Here is a 19,280-nt window from a genome sequence, read left to right as displayed (position 1 = left end):
GCATATCTCTGGATGCATCCTATACCTGTCATGATAAAAAAAATCAAGAAAAGGATTCAGCTTTCATCATAAAATAGGACAATGTAAAATTATAGTCATCTTTGCCTAACAAAAAATAAGCCATAAATTAGAACACCAAACCACAAACTCAAATTAAATAATTAAAATAGAGAACACTATAAACTTAGATAATAGAAATAAGAACACAGAACAAATGTTCAAAGAGAAATGATCAAACAGAACCACAAATTACCAATGCTGCAAGAACAAATTAGAAAGAACAGAACCAAAAATCATATAGAAAAATAAAAATAGAACCAATTATTAAAACAGAACGAAGAACAACTAATTAGATCCAAAAAAATTAGAACAAATAATTTACCTAAAAACTAAGAGGCATCCCCAATCTAGATGCAGAGGAGTGGCTACTGCGATGACTGCAACGTGAGGACGACAATGGCTACGAACTCGTGAATGACGACGAACAACGGCTCTGGTGCGTGGAGGACGACAGGGAGAGAGAACTGCTACCACGAAGGGAGAGGGAGAGAAAAGAGCCGCACCGCCGCGATGGTGCTGTCCGACGGCATTGACAGCGGGGAAGGGGGAAGAGTTTTCGGCGCAGAGAGGTGGTGAGAGCTCAGAGGATTGGAGACTAGAGAGAGGCTAAGCGGAGTTAGGGTTACTGGTGTGAGGGGCTGGGATGCGCAATTCGGCGGGGCTGAGAGGGGCTACTGGGAGGGGCTGGGAGACGCTATTCGGCAAGGCTGGAAGGGGCTGCTGGGAGGTGCTGTTCGGCGGGGATGGAGGCGCTGTTTTGCGGGTATGGGAGGGGCTGCTGGGAGGTCAGGGTAATGGGGTTTCTTTGAGAGTTTTGGCTGCAGGGAGATGTGGGGGTGGGATAATGGGCAGCCTAGTAGGTTGGGTTAACTAATGGGTTTTTTAGTTATCGGTTCGGTTAGGATTTTCAGTGACAAAACCAAAAACCGAACCGATAACTAAAAAACCCATTTGTTAACCCAACTCACTAGGCAGCCCAAAAGCCCATTACCCCACGGCCCACGTCCCCACCCCCACATCTCCCCGCAGCCAAAATTCTCAAAGAAACCCCATTACCCTGACCTCCCAGCAACCCCTCCCATCCCCGCAATACAGCACCTCCAGCCCCTTCCATCCCCGCCGAACAGCGCCTCCCAGCAACCCCTTCCAGACTTGCCGAATAGGGCTTCCAGCCCCTCCCAGTAGCCCCCCTCAGCCCCGCCGAATAGCGCATCCCAGCCTCTCCCACCAGTAACCCTAACTCCGCTTCGCCTCTCTCTAGTCTCCAATCCTCTGAGCTCTCACCACCTCTCAGCGCCGAAAACTCCTCCCCCTTCCCCGCTTTCAATGCCGTCGGACAGCACCATCGCGGCGGTGCGGCTCTTTTCTCTCCCTCTCCCTTTGTCGTAGCAGTTCTCTCTCCCCGTCGTCCTCCACACACCAGAGCCGTTGTTCGTCGTCCTTCGCAAGTTCGTAGCCACTGTCGTCCTCGCGTTGTAGTCATTCCTCTGCATCTAGAATGGGGATGTCTCTTAGTTTTCAGGTAAATTATTTGTTCTAATTTTTTTGGATGTAATTAGTTGTTCTTAGTTCTGTTTCAATAATTGGTTCTATTTTTATTTTGCTATATGATTTTTTGTTTTGGATTTTTGGTTCTGTTCTTTCTAATTTGTTCTTGTAGCTTTGGTAATTTGTGGTTCTGTTTGAACATTTCTGTTTGAAAATTTGTTCTGTGTTCTTATTTTTATTATCTAAGTTTATAGTGTTCTCTATTTTAATTCTTTAATTTGAATTTGTGGTTTGGTTTTCTAATTTATGTTATTTTAATTTTAGTGTTGTTCTAATTTATGGCTTATTTTTTGTAAGGCAAAGATGACTATAATTTTACATTGTCCTATTTTATGATGAAAGCTGAATCCTTTTCTTGATTTTTTTTATCATGACAGGTATAGGATGCATCCAGAGATATGCAAATCCTCTTCACTGCATTTTGATGACAATAAAGCACAAAATAGGAGCCAATAATGTATATTTGATGGATTGCTGTTGGTTGTTGACTTGTTTATTTCATTGTTGCTGCCTTGCTGGTTGTTGACTTGATCCAAAACCTCCAGCACTTGATAAATCATACTAAATCACTTCAAAACTTAAAAGTAATTCCGTAATTCAATAGAACAGCAAAACAAAACAAAACAAAACAGAAGCAGTTTCAATAAATCAACAGAACAACCAGCAAGGCAGCAACAATGAAATAAACAAGTCAACAACCAGCAGCAATCCATCAAATTTACGTTATTGGATCCTATTTTGTGCTTTATTGTCATCAAAATGTAGTGAAGAGGATTTGCATATCTCTGGATGCATCCTATACCAGTCATGATAAAAAAAATCAAGAAAAGGATTCAGCTTTCATCATAAAACAAGACAATGTAAAATTATAGTCATCTTTGCCTAACAAAAAGTAAATCATAAATTAGAACAACACTAAAATTAAAATAACATAAATTAGAACACCAAACCACAAACTCACATTAAATAATTAAAACAGAGAATACTATAAACTTAGATAATAAAAATAAGAACACAAAACAAATTTTCAAACAGAAATGATCAAACAGAACCACAAATTGCCAAATCTGCAAGAACAAATTAGAAAGAACATAACCAAAAATCCGAAACCAAAAATCATATAGCAAAATAAAAATAGAACCAATTATTAAAACAGAACTAAGAACAACTAATTAGATCCAGAACAAATAATTTACCTGAAAACTAAGAGGCATCCCCATTCTAGATGCAGTGGAATGGCTACTGCGATGACTACAACGCGAGAAAGACAGTAGCTACGAATTCGCGAAGGACGACGGCTTTGGTGCGTGGAGGACGACGGGGAGAGAGAACTGCAACGACGAAGGGAGAGGGAGAGAAAAGAGCCGCACCGCCGCGATGGCGCTGTTCGACGACATTGACAGTGGGGAAGGGGGAGGAGTTTTCGGCGCGGAGAGCTGGTGAGATCTCAGAGGATTGCAGACTAGAGAGAGGCTAAGCAGAGTTAGGGTTACTGGTGGGAGGGGCTGGGATGCGCTATTCGGCGTGGCTGAGAGGGGCTACTGGGAGGGGCTGGGAGGCGCTATTCGGCAAGGCTGGAAGGGGTTGCTGGGAGGCACTGTTCGGCGGGGATGGAAGGGGCTGGAGGCGCTGTTTTGCGGGGATGGGAAGGGCTGCTGGGAGGTCAGGGAAATGGGGTTTCTTTGAGAGTTTTAGCTGCGGGAAGACGTGGGGGTGGGGTAATGGGGAAGCTAGGTTATCTGATGGGGGTGGGGACGTGGGCCGTGGGGTTTTGGGCTGCCTAGTGGGTTGGGTTAACTAATGGCTTTTTTTTAGTTATCGGTTCGGTTTGGTTAGGGTTTTTAGTGACACAACCGAAAACCGAACCGATAACTAAAAAAAACCATTAGTTAACCCAACTCACAAGGCAGCCCAAAAGCCCATTACCCCACGTCCCCACCGCCATCAGATAACCTAGCTTCCCCATTACCCCACCCCCACATCTCCCCGCAGCCAAAACTCTCAAAGAAACCCCATTACCCTGACCTCCCAGTAGCCCGTCCCATCCCCGCAAAACATCGCCTCCATCCCCGCCGAACAGCGCCTCCCAGCAACCCCTTCCAGCCTTGCTGAATAGCCCCTCCCAGTAGCCCCTCTCAGCCCCGTCGAATAGCGCATCCCAGCCCCTCCCACCAGTAACCCTAACTCCGCTTAGCCTCTCTCTAGTCTCCAATCCTCCGAGCTCTCACTACCTCTCTGCACCGAAAACTCCTCCCCCTTCCTCGCTGTCAATGCCGTCGGATAGCACCATTGCGGCGGTGCGGGTCTTTTCTCTCCCTCTCCCTTCGTCGTAGTAGTTCTCTCTCCCCGTCGTCCTTCACGAGTTCGTAGCCACTGTCGTCCTCGCAGTAGCCATTCCTCTGCATCTAGAATGCGGATGTCTCTTAGTTTTCAGGTAAATTATTTGTTCTAATTTTTTTTATCTAATTAGTTGTTCTTAGTTCTCTTTTAATAATTGGTTCTATTTTTATTTTGCTATATGATTTTTGGTTTCGCATTTTTGGTTCTGTTCTTTCTAATTTGTTCTTGCAGCTTTGGTAATTTGTAGTTCTGTTTGATCATTTCTGTTTGAAAATTTGTTCTGTGTTCTTATTTTTATTATCTAAGTTTATAGTGTTCTCTGTTTTAATTATTTAATTTGAGTTTGTGGTTTAATGTTCTAATTTATGTTATTTTAATTTTAGTGTTGTTCTAATTTACGGCTTATTTTTTGTTAGGCAAAGATGACTATAATTTTACATTGTCTTATTTTATGATGAAAGCTGAATCATTTTCTTGATTTTTTTTATCATGACAGGTATAGGATGCATCCAGATATATGCAAATCGTCTTCACTGCATTTTGATGACAATAAAGCACAAAATAGGAGCCAATAATGTATATTTGATGGATTGCTGCTGGTTGTTCTGTTGAATTATTGAAACTACTTCTGATTTGTTTTGTTTTGTTATTCTATTGAATTAGTGAATTACTTTTGAGTTTTGAAGTGATTTATTATGATTAATCAAGTGCGAGAGGTTTTGGATCAAGTGTTGGAGGTTTTGAATTACGGAATTATTGTTGCATTACTTTATTGTTGGTATTGTTGCCGGTTGGTTAATGATTTTGTAAATTGTTTGATTTTGTAAACAGGATCATTAACCAACCAGCAACAATACCAACAATAAAGTAATTCAACAAAAGTAATTCAACAATAATTCAGTAATTCAAAACCTCCAACACTTGATCCAAAACCTCCCGCACTTGATAAATCATACTAAATCACTTCAAAACTCAAAAGTAATTCAGCAATTCAATAAAACAGTAAAACAAAACAAAACAAAACAGAACAGAAGTAGTTTCAATAATTCAACAGAACAACCAGCAAGGCAGCAACAATGAAATAAACAAGTCAACAACCAGCAGCAATCCATCAAATATACGTTATTGGATCCTATTTTGTGCTTTATTGTCATCAAAATGCAGTGAAAAGGATTTGCATATCTCTGGATGCATCTTATACCTGTCATGATAAAAAAAAAATCAAGAAAAGGATTCGGCTTTCATCATAAAATAGGACAATGTAAAATTATAGTCATCTTTGCCTAACAAAAAATAAGCCATAAATTAGAACAACACTAAAATTAAAATAACATAAATTAGAACACCAAACCACAAACTCAAATTAAATAATTAAAATAGAGAACACTATAAACTTAGATAATAAAAATAAGAACACAGAACAAATTTTCAAACAGAACCACAAATTACCAAAGCTGCAAGAACAAATTAGAAAGAACAGAACCAAAAATCATATAGCAAAATAAAAATAGAACCAATTATTAAAATAGAACTAAGAACAACTAATTAGATCCAAAAAAATTAGAACAAATAATTTACCTAAAAACTAAGAGGCATCCCCATTCTAGATGCAGAGGAATGGCTACTGCGATGACTACAACGTGAGAACGATAGTGGCTATGAACTCGCGAAGGACGACGAACGACGGCTCTGGTGTGTGGAGGACGACGGGGAGAGAGAACTACTACGACGAAGGGAGAGGGAGAGAAAAGAGCCACACCACCGCGATGGTGCTGTCCGACGGCACTGACAGCGGGGAAGGGGGAGGAGTTTTCGGCGCAGAGAGGTGGTGAGAGCTCAGAGGATTGGAGACTAGAGAGAGGTTAAGCGGAGTTAGGGCTACTGGTGTGAGGGGCTGGGATGCGCAATTCGGCGGGGCTGAGAGGGGCTACTGGGAGGCGCTGTTCGGCGGGGATGGAGGCGCTGTTTTGCGGGGATCGGAGGGGTTGCTGGGAGGTCAGGGTAATGGGGTTTCTTTGAGAGTTTTGGCTGGAGGGAGATGTGGGGGTTGGGTAATGGGGAAGCTAGGTTTTCACGTGGGCCGTGGGGCAATGGGCAGCCTAGTTGGTTGGGTTAACTAATGGGTTTTTTTTATGATTTTTTCATTATCGGTTCGGTTAGGGTTTTTAGTGACAAAACCAAAAACCGAACCGATAACTAAAAAACCCATTAGTTAACCCAACTCACTAGGCAGCCCAAAATCCCATTACCCCACGGCCCACATCCCCATCAGATAACCTAGCTTCCCCATTACCCCACCCCCATATCCTCCCGCAGCCAAAACTCTCAAAGAAACCCCATTACCCTAACCTCCCAGCAGCTCCTCCCATCCCCGCAAAACTGCGCCTCCTGCTCCTTCCATCCCCGCCGAACAGCGCCTCCCAACAACCCCTTCCAGCCTTGTCGAATAGCGCTTCCAGCCCCTCCCAGTAGCCCCTCTCAGCCCCGCCGAATAGCGCATCCCAGCCCCTCCCACCAGTAACCCTAACTCCGCTTAGCCTCTCTCTAGTGTCCAATCCTTTGAGCTCTCACCACCTCTCAGTGCCGAAAACTCCCCCTTCCCCGCTTTCAATGCCGTCGGACAGCACCATCGCGGCGGTGCGGCTCTTTTCTCTCCCTCTCCCTTCGTCGTAGCAGTTCCCTCTCCCCGTCGTCCGCCACGCACCAAAGCCATCGTTCGTCGTCCTTCGCGAGTTCGTAGCCACTGTCGTCCTCGCATTGTAGTCATCGCAGTAGCCATTCCTCTGCATCTAGAATGGGGATGTCTCTTAGTTTTCAGATAAATTATTTGTTCTAATTTTTTTGCATATAATTAGTTGTTCTTAGTTCTGTTTTAATAATTGGTTCTATTTTTATTTTCCTATATGATTTTTTGTTTCAAATTTTTGGTTATGTTTTTTCTAATTTGTTCTTGCAGCTTTTGTACTTTGTGGTTCTGTTTGAACATTTCTGTTTGAAAATTTGTTCTGTGTTCTTATTTTTATTATCTAAGTTTATAGTGTTCTCTGTTTTAATTCTTTAATTTGAGTTTGTGGTATGGTGTTCTAATTTATGTTATTTTAACTTTAGTGTTGTTCTAATTTATGGCTTATTTTTTGTAAGGCAAAGATGACTATAATTTTACATTGTTCTGTTTTATGATGAAAGCTGAATCCTTTTCTTGATTTTTTTTATCATGACAGGTATAGGAAGCATCCAGAGACATGCAAATCCCCTTCACTGCATTTTGATGACAATAAAGCACAAAATAGGATCTAATAACGTATATTTGATGGATTGTTGCTGGTTGTTGACTTGTTTATTTCATTGTTGCTGCCTTGCTGGTTGTTGACTTGATCCAAAACCTCCAACACTTGATAAATCATACTAAATCATTTCAAAACTTAAAAGTAATTCAGTAATTTAATAGAACAGCAAAACAAAACAAAACAAAACAGAAGCAGTTTCAATAATTCAACAGAACAACCAGCAAGGCAGCAACAACGAAATAAACAAGTCAACAACCAGCATCAATCCATCAAATATACGTTATTGGATCCTATTTTGTGCTTTATTGTCATCAAAATGCAGTGGAGAGGATTTGCATATCTCTGGATGCATCCTATACCTGTCATGATAAAAAAAATCAAGAAAAGGATTCAACTTTCATCATAAAATAGGACAATGTAAAATTATAGTCATCTTTGCCTAACAAAAAAAAGCCATAAATTAGAACAACACTAAAATTAAAATAACATAAATTAGAACACCAAACCACAAACTCACATTAAATAATTAAAACAGAGAATACTATAAACTTAGATAATAAAAATAAGAACACAAAACAAATTTTCAAACAGAAATGATCAAACAGAACCACAAATTACCAAAGCTGCAAGAACAAATTAGAAAGAACATAACCAAAAATCCGAAACCAAAAATCATATAGCAAAATAAAAATAGAACAAATTATTAAAACAGAACTAAGAACAACTAATTAGATCCAAAAAAATTAGAACAAATAATTTACCTGAAAACTAAGAGGCATCCCCATTCTAGATGCAGAGGAATGGCTACTACGATGACTACAACGCGAGGACGACAGTAGATACGAACTCGCGAAGAATGACGGCTCTGGTGCGTGGAGGACGACGGGGAGAGAGAACTGCAACGACGAAGGGATAGGGAGAGAAAAGAGCCGCACCGCCGCGATGGTGCTGTCCGACGGCAATGACAGCGGGGAAGGGGGAGGAGTTTTCGGCACAGAGAGGTGGTGAGAGCTCAGAGGATTGGAGAATAGAGAGAGGCTAAGCGGAGTTAGGGTTACTGGTGGGAGGGGCTGGGATGCGCTATTCGGCGGGGCTGAGAGGGGCTACTGGGAGGGGCTACGAGGCACTATTCGGCAAGGTTGGAAGGGGTTGCTGGGAGGCGCTGTTCGGTGGGGATGGAAGGGGCTAGAGGCGCTGTTTTGCGGGGATGGGAGGGGCTGCTGGGAGGTCAGGGTAATGGGGTTTCTTTGAGAGTTTTGGCTGCGGGGAGACGTGGGGGTGGGGTAATGGGGAAGCTAGGTTATCTGATGGGGGTGGGGGTGTGGGCCGTAGGGTAATGGGCTTTTGGGCTGCCTAGTGGGTTGGGTTAACTAATGGGTTTTTTATGGTTTTTTAGTTATCAGTTCGTTTTGGTTCGGTTAGGGTTTTCAGTGTCAGAATCGAAAACTGAATCGAACCGCAAAAAAAAAACAACAAAACATGATTTTTTCGGTTAATTTGGTTCTCAGTTTTGTTGGTTCGATTGATCGGTTTTGTTCGGTCCGGATCGGTTTTGAACACATATATGGTAGTATTTGATTTGATCCATCAAAGAAATGCGAACAGATAAATGTTTGAGAATGTAAAACAAGGACAAGATGCTTAATCGCTTTAGGTTTTAGCAGCTTAGTGAATTCTAGAATGCAACACTATAAATATCAAATAAAGAGATTTTGCCAAACTCCCATGAATGCTAATTAAAGTAGTCCACACTAACATGTGCATACCATTCAGCAGCAGCCTGCAACATTCCATCTGTTATTAGCCGAGCACCTGACAAAAGTGATCCTAGACCGATTCTAAAATGGAAATTTTAAAATAAGAGACTAAATCAATATTTCCAATCATAAGAATGATCATGAAAATTTATAAGACACAAGAAAGCTGAAAGCATGTCCTACCCTAGGAACAGATACATGTTGTTGGCCTGATTTACATGACCCACTTTTCCATTACCTGCATAAAATTTTAATCAGACGTTTCTTCACAGCTAAGGAAAAATGTAAAGTAGACAAGAAGCCTCAACTCAAAACCAATGAGAGCTAATTACCAAGATCTACATTTTCGAAAGGGCTTCCACTTCTAAATACGATATCTCCTCCGGCATGCTTAAAAGCATCAATAGCAATGCACTCAGCTGTCTAGGTCACACCAACGACAATGTCAAAATTAAAAACAGTCATTACATTAAGAAATTGTGAGAGTTTATTAAGCCTTGTGCAGACAAACCATTCATGGTAGGGCTAGACATGGCAAAGATGGCAGGTTTTGTTGAAACAGATTCTTTCATTGCCTTAAGCACCTGAGTTTAATCACAATTATTAAAACAAGAAATTGCTGAATAACACATACAGAACACCAAGCATTCTAACATATCAATAAAAAAATATTATTAATATAGTTCACTCATGGATAGGACATGATATAAGTGGAATTGTACAAGATAATTACCTCATTGAAAATGCCACCAACCCCAGACAAACCAAGGAGAACATGTGGTCTAACCTTCTTCACCTAAACATCAATATGTTCAACAATCAATTTTGATGTATAAATATGACTATGCGTGAACCCTCAAGATCAACATCACCATAGGTAGATGGTTAAGTAATCTTATACCAAAATAATTGTTTCAATATCATAACATAAGCCTTGACACAAGAGTTTTGCTCAATGAACCCTTTAAATTTACCACTTCAATTATACTAGCACACTCAGTGAGCCCTTCTAGGTCTCTTGGGTTTTTAGCAAATGGAGCTGCAGCTGGATCTAGATTATTCCTATCAGTTGTGACAAGACCCTGCATACAGAAATGGCATTGTCACCAAGATTAATGCAAAGCAGAAGATTCAGAAGCACATACAAAATTATCGCGTTGGACAGTGATGATGCTTATTGCACCACTCAGGGGGCAGTGGCGATGAGGAACTCACAGCCAGAAGCGGCTCCGAGGACGGCGCCGTCGCGAAGGGGAAGGTGGAGGACGAGGATCTATTGGATCGGAAACCGACACCAAAGCTGCTTTGCTGGTTCACAGATGCGGTGGTCGTAGGCGGAGTAGCTGCGAGAAAGAACGCGACAAACGATGAGGTGGTAGCAAGCAGCGTGGAGGACGGCATTAATCCTGATGACAATGCCATTTATGTATGCAGGGTCTTGTCACAACTAATAGGAATAATCTAGATCCAGCTGCAGCTCCATTTGCTAAAAACCCAAGAGACCTAGAAGGGCTCATTGAGGGTGCTAGTATAATTGAAGTGGTAAATTTAAAGGGTTCATTGAGCAAAACTCTTGTGTCAAGGGTTATGTTATGATATTGAAAACAATTATTTTGGTATGAGATTACTTAACCATCTACCTATGGTGATGTTGATCTTGAGGGTTCACGCATAGTCATATTCATACATCAAAATTGATTGTTGAACGTATTGATGTTTAGGTGAAGAAGGTTAGACCACATGTTCTCCTTGGTTTGTCTGGGGTTGGTGGCATTTTCAATGAGGTAATTATCTTGTACAATTCCACTTATATCATGTCCTATCCATGAGTGAACTATATTAATAATATTTTTTTATTGATATGTTAGAATGCTTGGTGTTCTGTATGTGTTATTCAGCAATTTCTTGTTTTAATAATTGTGATTAAACTCAGGTGCTTAAGGCAATGAAAGAATCTGTTTCAACAAAACCTGCCATCTTTTCCATGTCTAGCCCAACCATGAATGGTTTGTTTGCACAAGGCTTAATAAACTCTCACAATTTCTTAATGTAATGACTGTTTTTAATTTTGACATTGTCGTTGGTGTGACCTGGACAGCTGAGTGCACTGCTATTGATGCTTTTAAGCATGCTGGAGGAGATATCGTATTTGGAAGTGGAAGCCCTTTCGAAAATGTAGATCTTGGTAATTAGCTCTCATTGGTTTTGAGTTGAGGCTTCTTGTCTACTTTACATTTTTCCTTAGCTGTGAAGAAACGTCTGATTAAAATTTTATGCAGGTAATGGAAAAGTGGGTCATGTAAATCAGGCCAACAACATGTATTTATTCCTAGGGTAGGACATGCTTTCAGCTTTCTTGTGTCTTATAAATTTTCATGATCATTCTTATGATTGGAAATATTGATTTAGTCTCTTATTTTAAACTTTCCATTTTAGAATCGGTCTAGGATCACTTTTGTCAGGTGCTCGGCTAATAACAGATGGAATGTTGCAGGCTGCTGAATGGTATGCACATGTTAATGTGGACTACTTTTATTAGCATTCATGGAAGTTTGGCAAAATCTCTTTATTTGATATTTATAGTGTTGCATTCTAAAATTCACTAAGCTGCTAAAACCTAAAGCGATTAAGCATGTTGTCCTTGTTTTACATGCTCAAACATTTATCTGTTTGCATTTATTTGATGGATCAAATCAAATACTACCATATTTCTATGCTGTAGACCATATCCGTGTTTATCCCGTAATAATTTGTGGCATCTTCTTGCGGACATGCTGACATGACATTCAATCTTTTAAAATAAAATACTAACAATACTGTCTTTTTCATAGCCTTGCTTCATACATGTTAGAGGAAGATATCACAAAAGGAATCTTGTATCCATCCATTGATAGGTAATATTTTCTTGTCACTTAATATATTTGATTTTCCGTTTTTGCTTTGTTGCTTGATTGTTCTTATAGCTGATATATTGGCTTTCTCTGCAATACTTGTGGTTGCTGTAGCATTCGAAGTGTAACAGCAGAGGTTGGCGCTGTTGTTGAAGAGAACTTGGCAGAAGGGGAAGAGAACTTCGCAGAAGGGCATGGTGAAGATAACCGAGCGTTGCCGTCTGCTGAACGTGAGGATGGTGATAGCCGACTTGAGGAAGATACCCGCTTGCAGCATGAAGGCATTTTTGGTAAACGAAATGTCCTCGTATGATGAAGAAGAAGCATTTGAGAACACGATTATGTGGCAAGCCCCGACGAAACATTCGGTTGGATTTTCGTCTATGCATTGATGATGTTATTCTTGTTATTCGTGGCGATGGCTGGGGGTGGCTGGGAGTAGGGTGGAGGTGGTGAGGGAGAGGGAAGTAACGCAATGGAGGCTGCTTCTGCTGTGGTTCCTGCTGGCGGCGGTGGAGGTGGCTATGGCGGCGGTGGCTATGTCTAACGTGGTTCCTGTTGGGTAGTATATTTTCCAGTTTTAAAATTATCTGTGTCAAAAGTTTTTATTAATGGACAGTATATTTTGTTGCTTATTAGGGTTTTGAATTTGGGCAGTATATTTTGTTGCTTGTTATTGACAAGTTTTTATTGTTAGTGTTTGTTTAAATTTGCTCTAAGATGTTGTCTCTCTAACTGCCTATATTGCGCTAACTTTAAACACTGCCTATATTCTCTCTAACTGTCAAAGACAGTGTTTAAAGTTAGCACAATATAGGCAGTTAGAGAGACAACATCTTAGGACAAATGTAAACAAACACTAACAATAGAAATTTGTCAGTAACAAGCAACAAAATGTACTACCCAAATTCAAAACTCTAACAAGCAACAAAATAACTCATCATTAATAGAAACTTTCGACACAGATAATTTCAAAACTGGAAAATATACTACCCAACAGGAACCACGTTAGACATAGCCACCTCCACCGTCGCTATAGCCACCTCCACCGCCGCAGGAACCACAGCAGAAGCAGCCTCCATCGCGTTACTTCCCTCTCCCTCACCACCTCCTCCCAGCCACCACCACTAATAACAAGAATAACATCATCAATGCATAGACGAAAATCCAGCCGAATGTTTCGCGCCGGAGCATGCCATATAATCGTGTTCTCAAATGCTTCTTCTTCATCATACGGGGTATTTCGTTTACCAAAAATGCCTTCATGCTGCAAGCGGGTATCTTCCTCAAATCGGCTATCACCATCCTCACGTTCAGCAGACGGCAACGCTCGGTTATCTTCACCTCTACCTTATAGCCATCGGCCGCCGTAACATGTAGAAATCTGTGAAGAATATTCATCGTTACAATAGTGTTTGCGTAGGGAAATGCACCTTAAGATTTAGGGTTGGGGGTGTGGAAAATTTACTGCAAGGGCAAAATGGAAATTGAAGGACAGAAACTGTCCATTTTCTTTGTCTATTTTCTTTGTGGGCCTGGCAGAAATTGGACAAAATATGGAGAACAGTTAAATTGGACAAAAAAAATTAGTTATAAGGTAAGTTTGTCTAACAAGAAAATATCAAATATAATTTTAAAATTTTACATCACACATTATAACTTATACATATAATTTAGAAAAATACTAAAAAACTAACATAATTTATTACTTTTAATTAATTATTAATTAATAATGTATAAAAATATAGGCTAAAATTAGACTGTTAGACTAAAAATACAAGACAAAAATAATAAATTCTATCTATCCTTAAACTTTTTTATATAATAAAAGTTGACATAATTTTCATAAACTACAAAAAGAGAAGGTGTCACGTATTTGATTTTTTATTATAGCATAATATATTTTCGTAAATTGTAAAAAATAAAATAAATTTTTTTAAAAAATCAATAAGTTATTTTCAAAATCTTCAAAAAGCAAAACATTTAATTAAATAGAAAAATTCATAACTTGTGAAAAAAATAAAAGATAGAACAAAAAATATAAAAAATATTTTTATAACTTACAAAAAAATTTCAGCCTGTAAATCAATAATTTACTTAGATGGACCATTTTAAAGCATTCACACATCTCCTTTCTCTAACCAAATAAAATTTAGTCCTATTTAATGTTATACTTTAATGTGCTTCTTAGATCATACATGAAATATTATTGTCACAAAAAAAATACATGAAATATTATTTGAACTCATTAATTAAATAAAATAGTAACTAAATAGTATTGATATATCATTCTTTTAACTTTTTTTTCCTTGAAGAATATTTACCAATATATAGCATTGATATTGTTACCATAACTTGCAACTGTGATGATAATGAACACTTTCTTTTACATCGCAATAATATGGTATACACATTAAGCTTGGAAAATGGAAAGACGTGTATGTGTTATTCTTGCTCATCTGTCACATAAAACTGATATATATTCTATTATTGGATGAAATATGTGATGCACATGACATAAGTCTCATATCCAATCCAATAATAGAAAGTTGCGTGTTGACTCCATACTAGGGGTGGCAGCAATACTCAAATCCGCGTGTACCCGCCCCTACCCGGTCAGGGCGGGTTTAAACCCGACCCGCAGCGGGGCGGGTCTGAAGCGTGGCAGGGTGGACGAGCGGGGCGGGGCGGGGCGGGATCGGGTTTAGGGTGAACCCGCCTTTACCTGCCCCGGAGTGCATAAGTATATATATGAAATTTAGAAATTAGGTTAAGCCGTCAGTCATTTCATCTCCATTCTCAACCCTAGGCATTGGGACTTCCTCGCTGTCACTCACTTCCTTGCCGTCACTCACTTCTGCGTCGCTCTTCACTCCTTCAGGCTTCAGGCCTTCAGCTCTTCTCCAAGTCTCGAAGGCTGTCAAGGACCACATCCTCTGCTCAGCTTCACCGGTAAGTCGCCGTCACAGATCGTCCGGTCGTTCGCCGTCGCTTACCAAGACACCAACCCTCCTCGTTCATCTCGGTCGCCTCGCCGCTGTTGCTCACGTCGGCGTCGCTCCCACTTCTCGCGTCACTATCCTCACCGACTTGCCTCTCCGATCTACGGTCTCTGGTCTGTGCTCACCTTGTCGTCCCTCCTTCCTCCGTCGTCGTCTCTCTGGTGACCGGTAAACGCTGTATATGAATTTCTTGTATCTATGATATCTGAGGGAATCTGTAGGTTCAAAGTATTTATCCTTAATAGAATAATTTTTTCATGTATGCTGTGTGAAGTGCTTTGAATAAATGATAGTGTAAACAACCTTGGATTACTATTGAGTACTTCAGTTGCATATTCTATGGTTTTAGTTTGCTGCTTCTTTTTTTGTGCGGGATAGTATAAATATGTTCTGTTCCTGCTGTATTATTCTCTTTGAAGCAGAATGGATCCAGAATAGATCCTTTTATATGTTGTTTTACATTTTATAAAGGTTATATTTTGCAGTCATTTGAGCCTTTTTTATGTGTCCAGTGATGAATGCTTATTGTAACCAAAGAACTTCAGATATTTCTAATATAAATATTGGAAAAGCTTGATTTATTTAATTTGTGGTTGGTTAATCACTAACCATAGCTTTATAAAATTTCATGCCTCTAATTCCCACCTTGTACTACTAGTTCAAAGTTTGTATACAAACAGATGCAGTTTATTCACTTTTGTGATCTTGAAAACTCTTCTTTAGTTTGTGTATCTCAATGGCTATCTGAATATTGTACTTGTAATTGAACCACTTTTTGTCATGATTCTTGGGACTGCAACACCTTTTAATTTATGATGAGTTTCTGCTCTGAAATTTTAATTTATGTATTATTCTATTTAAATCCTACTCAATTTCAATTAATATAATTTTACTGAAGAGATTGGATAAACTTAAAACAAAATTGTCAGATTATGTTGCTTTTTTCATTCTTTAATATTCGTATTGCATAACACTCACTTAATTATAGTGCTAAGCTTCCAGTTTTGTTTCTCTGTCCCTCAAGATACATGTTATGGCTCTTCCCCTTCATTCTTTGCATGAAGAATCTTGTATGCTTAATTGAAATGAGCTGATCTTATGATAACATGGATGGATTTTTATGTTATTTATTAAAGAATGAAATTAATATAACAAACAAAATTGAGATTATGTTGCTTTTTTCATTTACTGGCTTTGCTAACTGATTAGACCACAATTAATATAACTAACATTCATGTCATGCATTTTGGTTGCTTTCAAAAGTATATGTTACCCTTTCACCTCAGCTATAGGTTACTATGTTTCAAAGAATTTTCTGCTCCTTATTGATATAAAAGCATGTTCTGGTTGGAGTTCATTCAATTGTAGTAGGCAAACTTGTTTTAATAGACAAGCATGTTTATTAGAGAAAAAGAAGCACACGCTGTATATGTTAACCTAATTTTGAAAATTGATGCATGCTGCATGGTCAAATTGCCTTTAGTTTGTTTGCATTTCATGTGAAAATTTTATAAAGCTATATCTTCTTCATTCAACTATTTTCCTTTAAGGAAAAAATAAAACATTTTGCTTTGGTTCTGTTTGTGGTTGCCTGCTGCATAGTTCAATGACTATGTCAGGTGGTTTATGTGGCTTATTATGATTTTTAGTGTACTTCAATTTGTGTTTACTTATCTTAGTGGCTTAAACTTCCAATTCTCTACTCTTTCATTTATGCATTCTGATCTTTATGCATTTATGATATGATTTATGTTAATTTTATACCCTAAGTAATTTTAATTTTATTGATATAGGTGTTTTCAAATTACTTCATGGCTAGTAATGCTAGAGAAGACACATTGGATAACAGTGTTGCTCCTAATGATAATGAAATTGAAGTTCAAAGTAATGCTAATCCAACTTCAGAAACTCCACAAGCAACTGATAATGTCTCAACTCCAGGATCAAACACTTCTTTTTTTTTAATTTCAAATTATTTGAGCTAATGACATTGTATGAATTTTATGTTTTTATTTTAATTTATTTATAAATTTTAAATTTTTGTCTTAATTTAGATATGAATATGTAAAAATTAAAATATTTAAATTTTATAGAGGCGGGTCGGGGTGGGGCGAGAACCCGCAGGGGCGGGTTCGGGTACTGTAATTTACTACCCGCGGGTTGTAACGGGGCGGGTAGTACCTGAGTTACGGGACGGCGGGGCCGGGTCGGGTAGGGTAAAAACCCGCCCCTACCCGCCCCATTGCCACCCCTACTCCATACAAAACAAAATGAATACCAAAAACATTTCTCAGCAAAAAATAGAGAGCACTTGCACAGGGTTTTCAAAAAATATATTACCATGCCTTCTGCCAAGTTCCAAGGGCCCTACATCACCATGCCCTTCTGCCAAGTTCTCTTCAACTGCTACTCGAAGAATAGCAGCGCCAACATCTACTGTTATATTTCGAATGCTACAGCAACCACAAGTATTGATCAGAGAAAGCCAATAATATCAGCTATAAGAAGCAAAAACGGAAAATCAAATATACCAAGTGACAAGAAAATATTACCTATCAATGGATGGATACAAGATTCTTTTTGCGATATCTTCCTCTAACATGTATAAAGCAAGGCTGTGAGAAAGACAGTATTGTTAGTATTTTATTTTAAAAGATTGAATGTCATGTCAGCATGTCCGCAAGAAGATGCCACAAATTATCACGGGATAAACACGGATATGGTCTACAGCATAGAAATATGGTAGTATTTGATTTGATCCATCAAAGAAATGCAAACAGATAAATGTTTGAGCATGTAAAACAAGGACAATATGCTTAATCGCTTTAGGTTTTAGCAGCTTCGTGAATTCTAGAATGCAACACTATAAATATCAAATAAAGAGATTTCGCCAAACTTCCATGAATGCTAATAAAAGTAGTCCACATTAACATGTGCATACCATTCAGCAGCAGCCTGCAACATTCCATTTGTTATTAGCCGAGCACCTGACAAAAGTGATCCTAAACCGATTCTAAAATAGAAAGTTTAAAATAAGAGACTAAATCAATATTTTCAATCATAAGAATGATCATGAAAATTTATAAGACACAAGAAAGCTGAAAGCATGTCCTACCTTAGGAACAGATACATGTTGTTGGCATGATTTACATGACCTACTTTTTCATTACCTGCATAAAATTTTAATCAGACGTTTCTTCACAGCTAAGGAAAAATGTAAAGTAGACAAGAAGCCTCAACTCAAAACCAATGAGAGCTAATTACTAAGATCTATATTTTCGAAAGGGCTTCCACTTCCAAATACGATATCTCCTCCGGCATGCTTAAAAGCATCAATAGCAGTGCACTCAGCTGTCCAGGTCACACCAACGACAATGTCAAAATTAAAAACAGTCATTACATTAAGAAATTGTGAGAGTTTATTAAGCCTTGTGCAGACAAACCATTCATGGTAGGGCTAGACATGGCAAAGATGGCAGGTTTTGTTGAAACAGATTCTTTCATTGCCTTAAGCACCTGAGTTTAATCACAATTATTAAAACAAGAAATTGCTGAATAACACATACAGAACACCAAGCATTCTAACGTATCAATAAAAAAATATTTTTAATATAGTTCACTCATGGATAGGACATGATATAAGTGGAATTGTACAAGATAATTACCTCCTCATTGAAATTGCCACCAACCCCAGACAAACCAAGGAGAACATGTGGTCTAACCTTCTTCACCTAAACATCAATATGTTCAACAATCAATTTTGATGTATGAATATGACTATGCGTGAACCCTCAAGATCAGCATCACCATATGAATATGACTATCCTGGCAAGCTGATCCTCATGGCAGATGACAACAGAAGACATGGGAGAAAGTTCAAAGAAAAAGGTAGAAATACATGCCTGCAATAATAGTTTACTCGACAAGCTGTTTGCTGATAAGCTCTTTTCCAAAGGTACTGTAGACAGTGCTCTCAAAGCAATATGGTGCCACCCTGACGGATTCAGAACTGTAGAAAAAGGAGGTAACCATTTTCAGTTCTTCTTTGATAAAGAATTAGATGTAAAAGAATAGAAAGAAGATCCCCTTGACTCTTTAAAGATTTTATCCTCCATGTTCAAAGATGAACAGAAGAGGAGAATGAAGAGGAAACTCAAATTTTTGGCTTTTCAGTTTGGGCCCAATTTTGGGGTCAGCCAAAAAGCTAGAAAACCTTTGAGGTTGGTAGAAGGATTGGGGAAAACATTGGTAAAGTGATGGATGTGGGTTTCTTTGACATGAAGGGGAAGGAATCCAGAATTGTGAAGGCAAAGGTGATGATTTCGGGAGATAATTTGGTGAAAGATAGTTTCAATATCATTGGCCCGAATAATAAAACTATTGAAATCGGAGTGC

The 19,280-nt window shown here is 39.0% G+C and overlaps 3 protein-coding genes and 1 long non-coding RNA gene across 4 annotated transcripts; 2 read left to right on the top strand and 2 right to left on the bottom strand.

Annotated features, from left to right (window-relative positions):
• Nucleotides 1-8,997: 8,997 nt before the first annotated feature.
• Nucleotides 8,998-10,085, bottom strand: LOC140176464 (NAD-dependent malic enzyme 2, mitochondrial-like). The gene is made up of 6 exons (XM_072207936.1): nt 9,967-10,085; nt 9,725-9,788; nt 9,504-9,578; nt 9,325-9,411; nt 9,176-9,230; nt 8,998-9,047 (listed from the first exon to the last, which is right to left on the bottom strand). The coding sequence occupies exons 1-6, from the start codon at nt 10,078-10,080 to the stop codon at nt 9,005-9,007; spliced, it is 438 nt and encodes a 145-aa protein (XP_072064037.1). The 5' UTR covers nt 10,081-10,085; the 3' UTR covers nt 8,998-9,004.
• A 335-nt stretch (nt 10,086-10,420) lies between these two features.
• Nucleotides 10,421-12,430, top strand: LOC112722096 (NAD-dependent malic enzyme 2, mitochondrial-like). Its single transcript, XM_025773074.1, has 9 exons — nt 10,421-10,534; nt 10,714-10,776; nt 10,926-10,998; nt 11,091-11,177; nt 11,272-11,326; nt 11,429-11,497; nt 11,824-11,886; nt 11,998-12,190; nt 12,326-12,430. Exons 1-9 carry the CDS (start codon nt 10,421-10,423, stop codon nt 12,428-12,430), a joined length of 822 nt encoding a protein of 273 aa, XP_025628859.1.
• Nucleotides 12,431-14,672: 2,242 nt separating this feature from the next.
• On the top strand, nt 14,673-17,137 carry LOC112722095 (uncharacterized). Its single transcript, XR_011867120.1, has 2 exons — nt 14,673-15,053; nt 16,679-17,137. It is a non-coding gene; the product is annotated as an uncharacterized lncRNA (long non-coding RNA).
• Nucleotides 17,138-17,272: 135 nt separating this feature from the next.
• Nucleotides 17,273-18,682, bottom strand: LOC112722094 (NAD-dependent malic enzyme 2, mitochondrial-like). Its single transcript, XM_072205821.1, has 6 exons — nt 18,551-18,682; nt 18,329-18,401; nt 18,150-18,236; nt 18,001-18,055; nt 17,827-17,898; nt 17,273-17,500 (listed from the first exon to the last, which is right to left on the bottom strand). The coding sequence occupies exons 2-6, from the start codon at nt 18,387-18,389 to the stop codon at nt 17,434-17,436; spliced, it is 342 nt and encodes a 113-aa protein (XP_072061922.1). The 5' UTR covers nt 18,390-18,401; nt 18,551-18,682; the 3' UTR covers nt 17,273-17,433.
• Nucleotides 18,683-19,280: the final 598 nt, after the last annotated feature.

The sequence above is a fragment of the Arachis hypogaea genome, chromosome 11 (genome assembly GCF_003086295.3).
Source record: "Arachis hypogaea cultivar Tifrunner chromosome 11, arahy.Tifrunner.gnm2.J5K5, whole genome shotgun sequence".
Lineage (NCBI taxonomy): Eukaryota > Viridiplantae > Streptophyta > Magnoliopsida > Fabales > Fabaceae > Arachis > Arachis hypogaea.
Note: the sequence above shows the minus strand (reverse complement) of the source record. Positions and strands in the feature narration are given on the sequence as shown.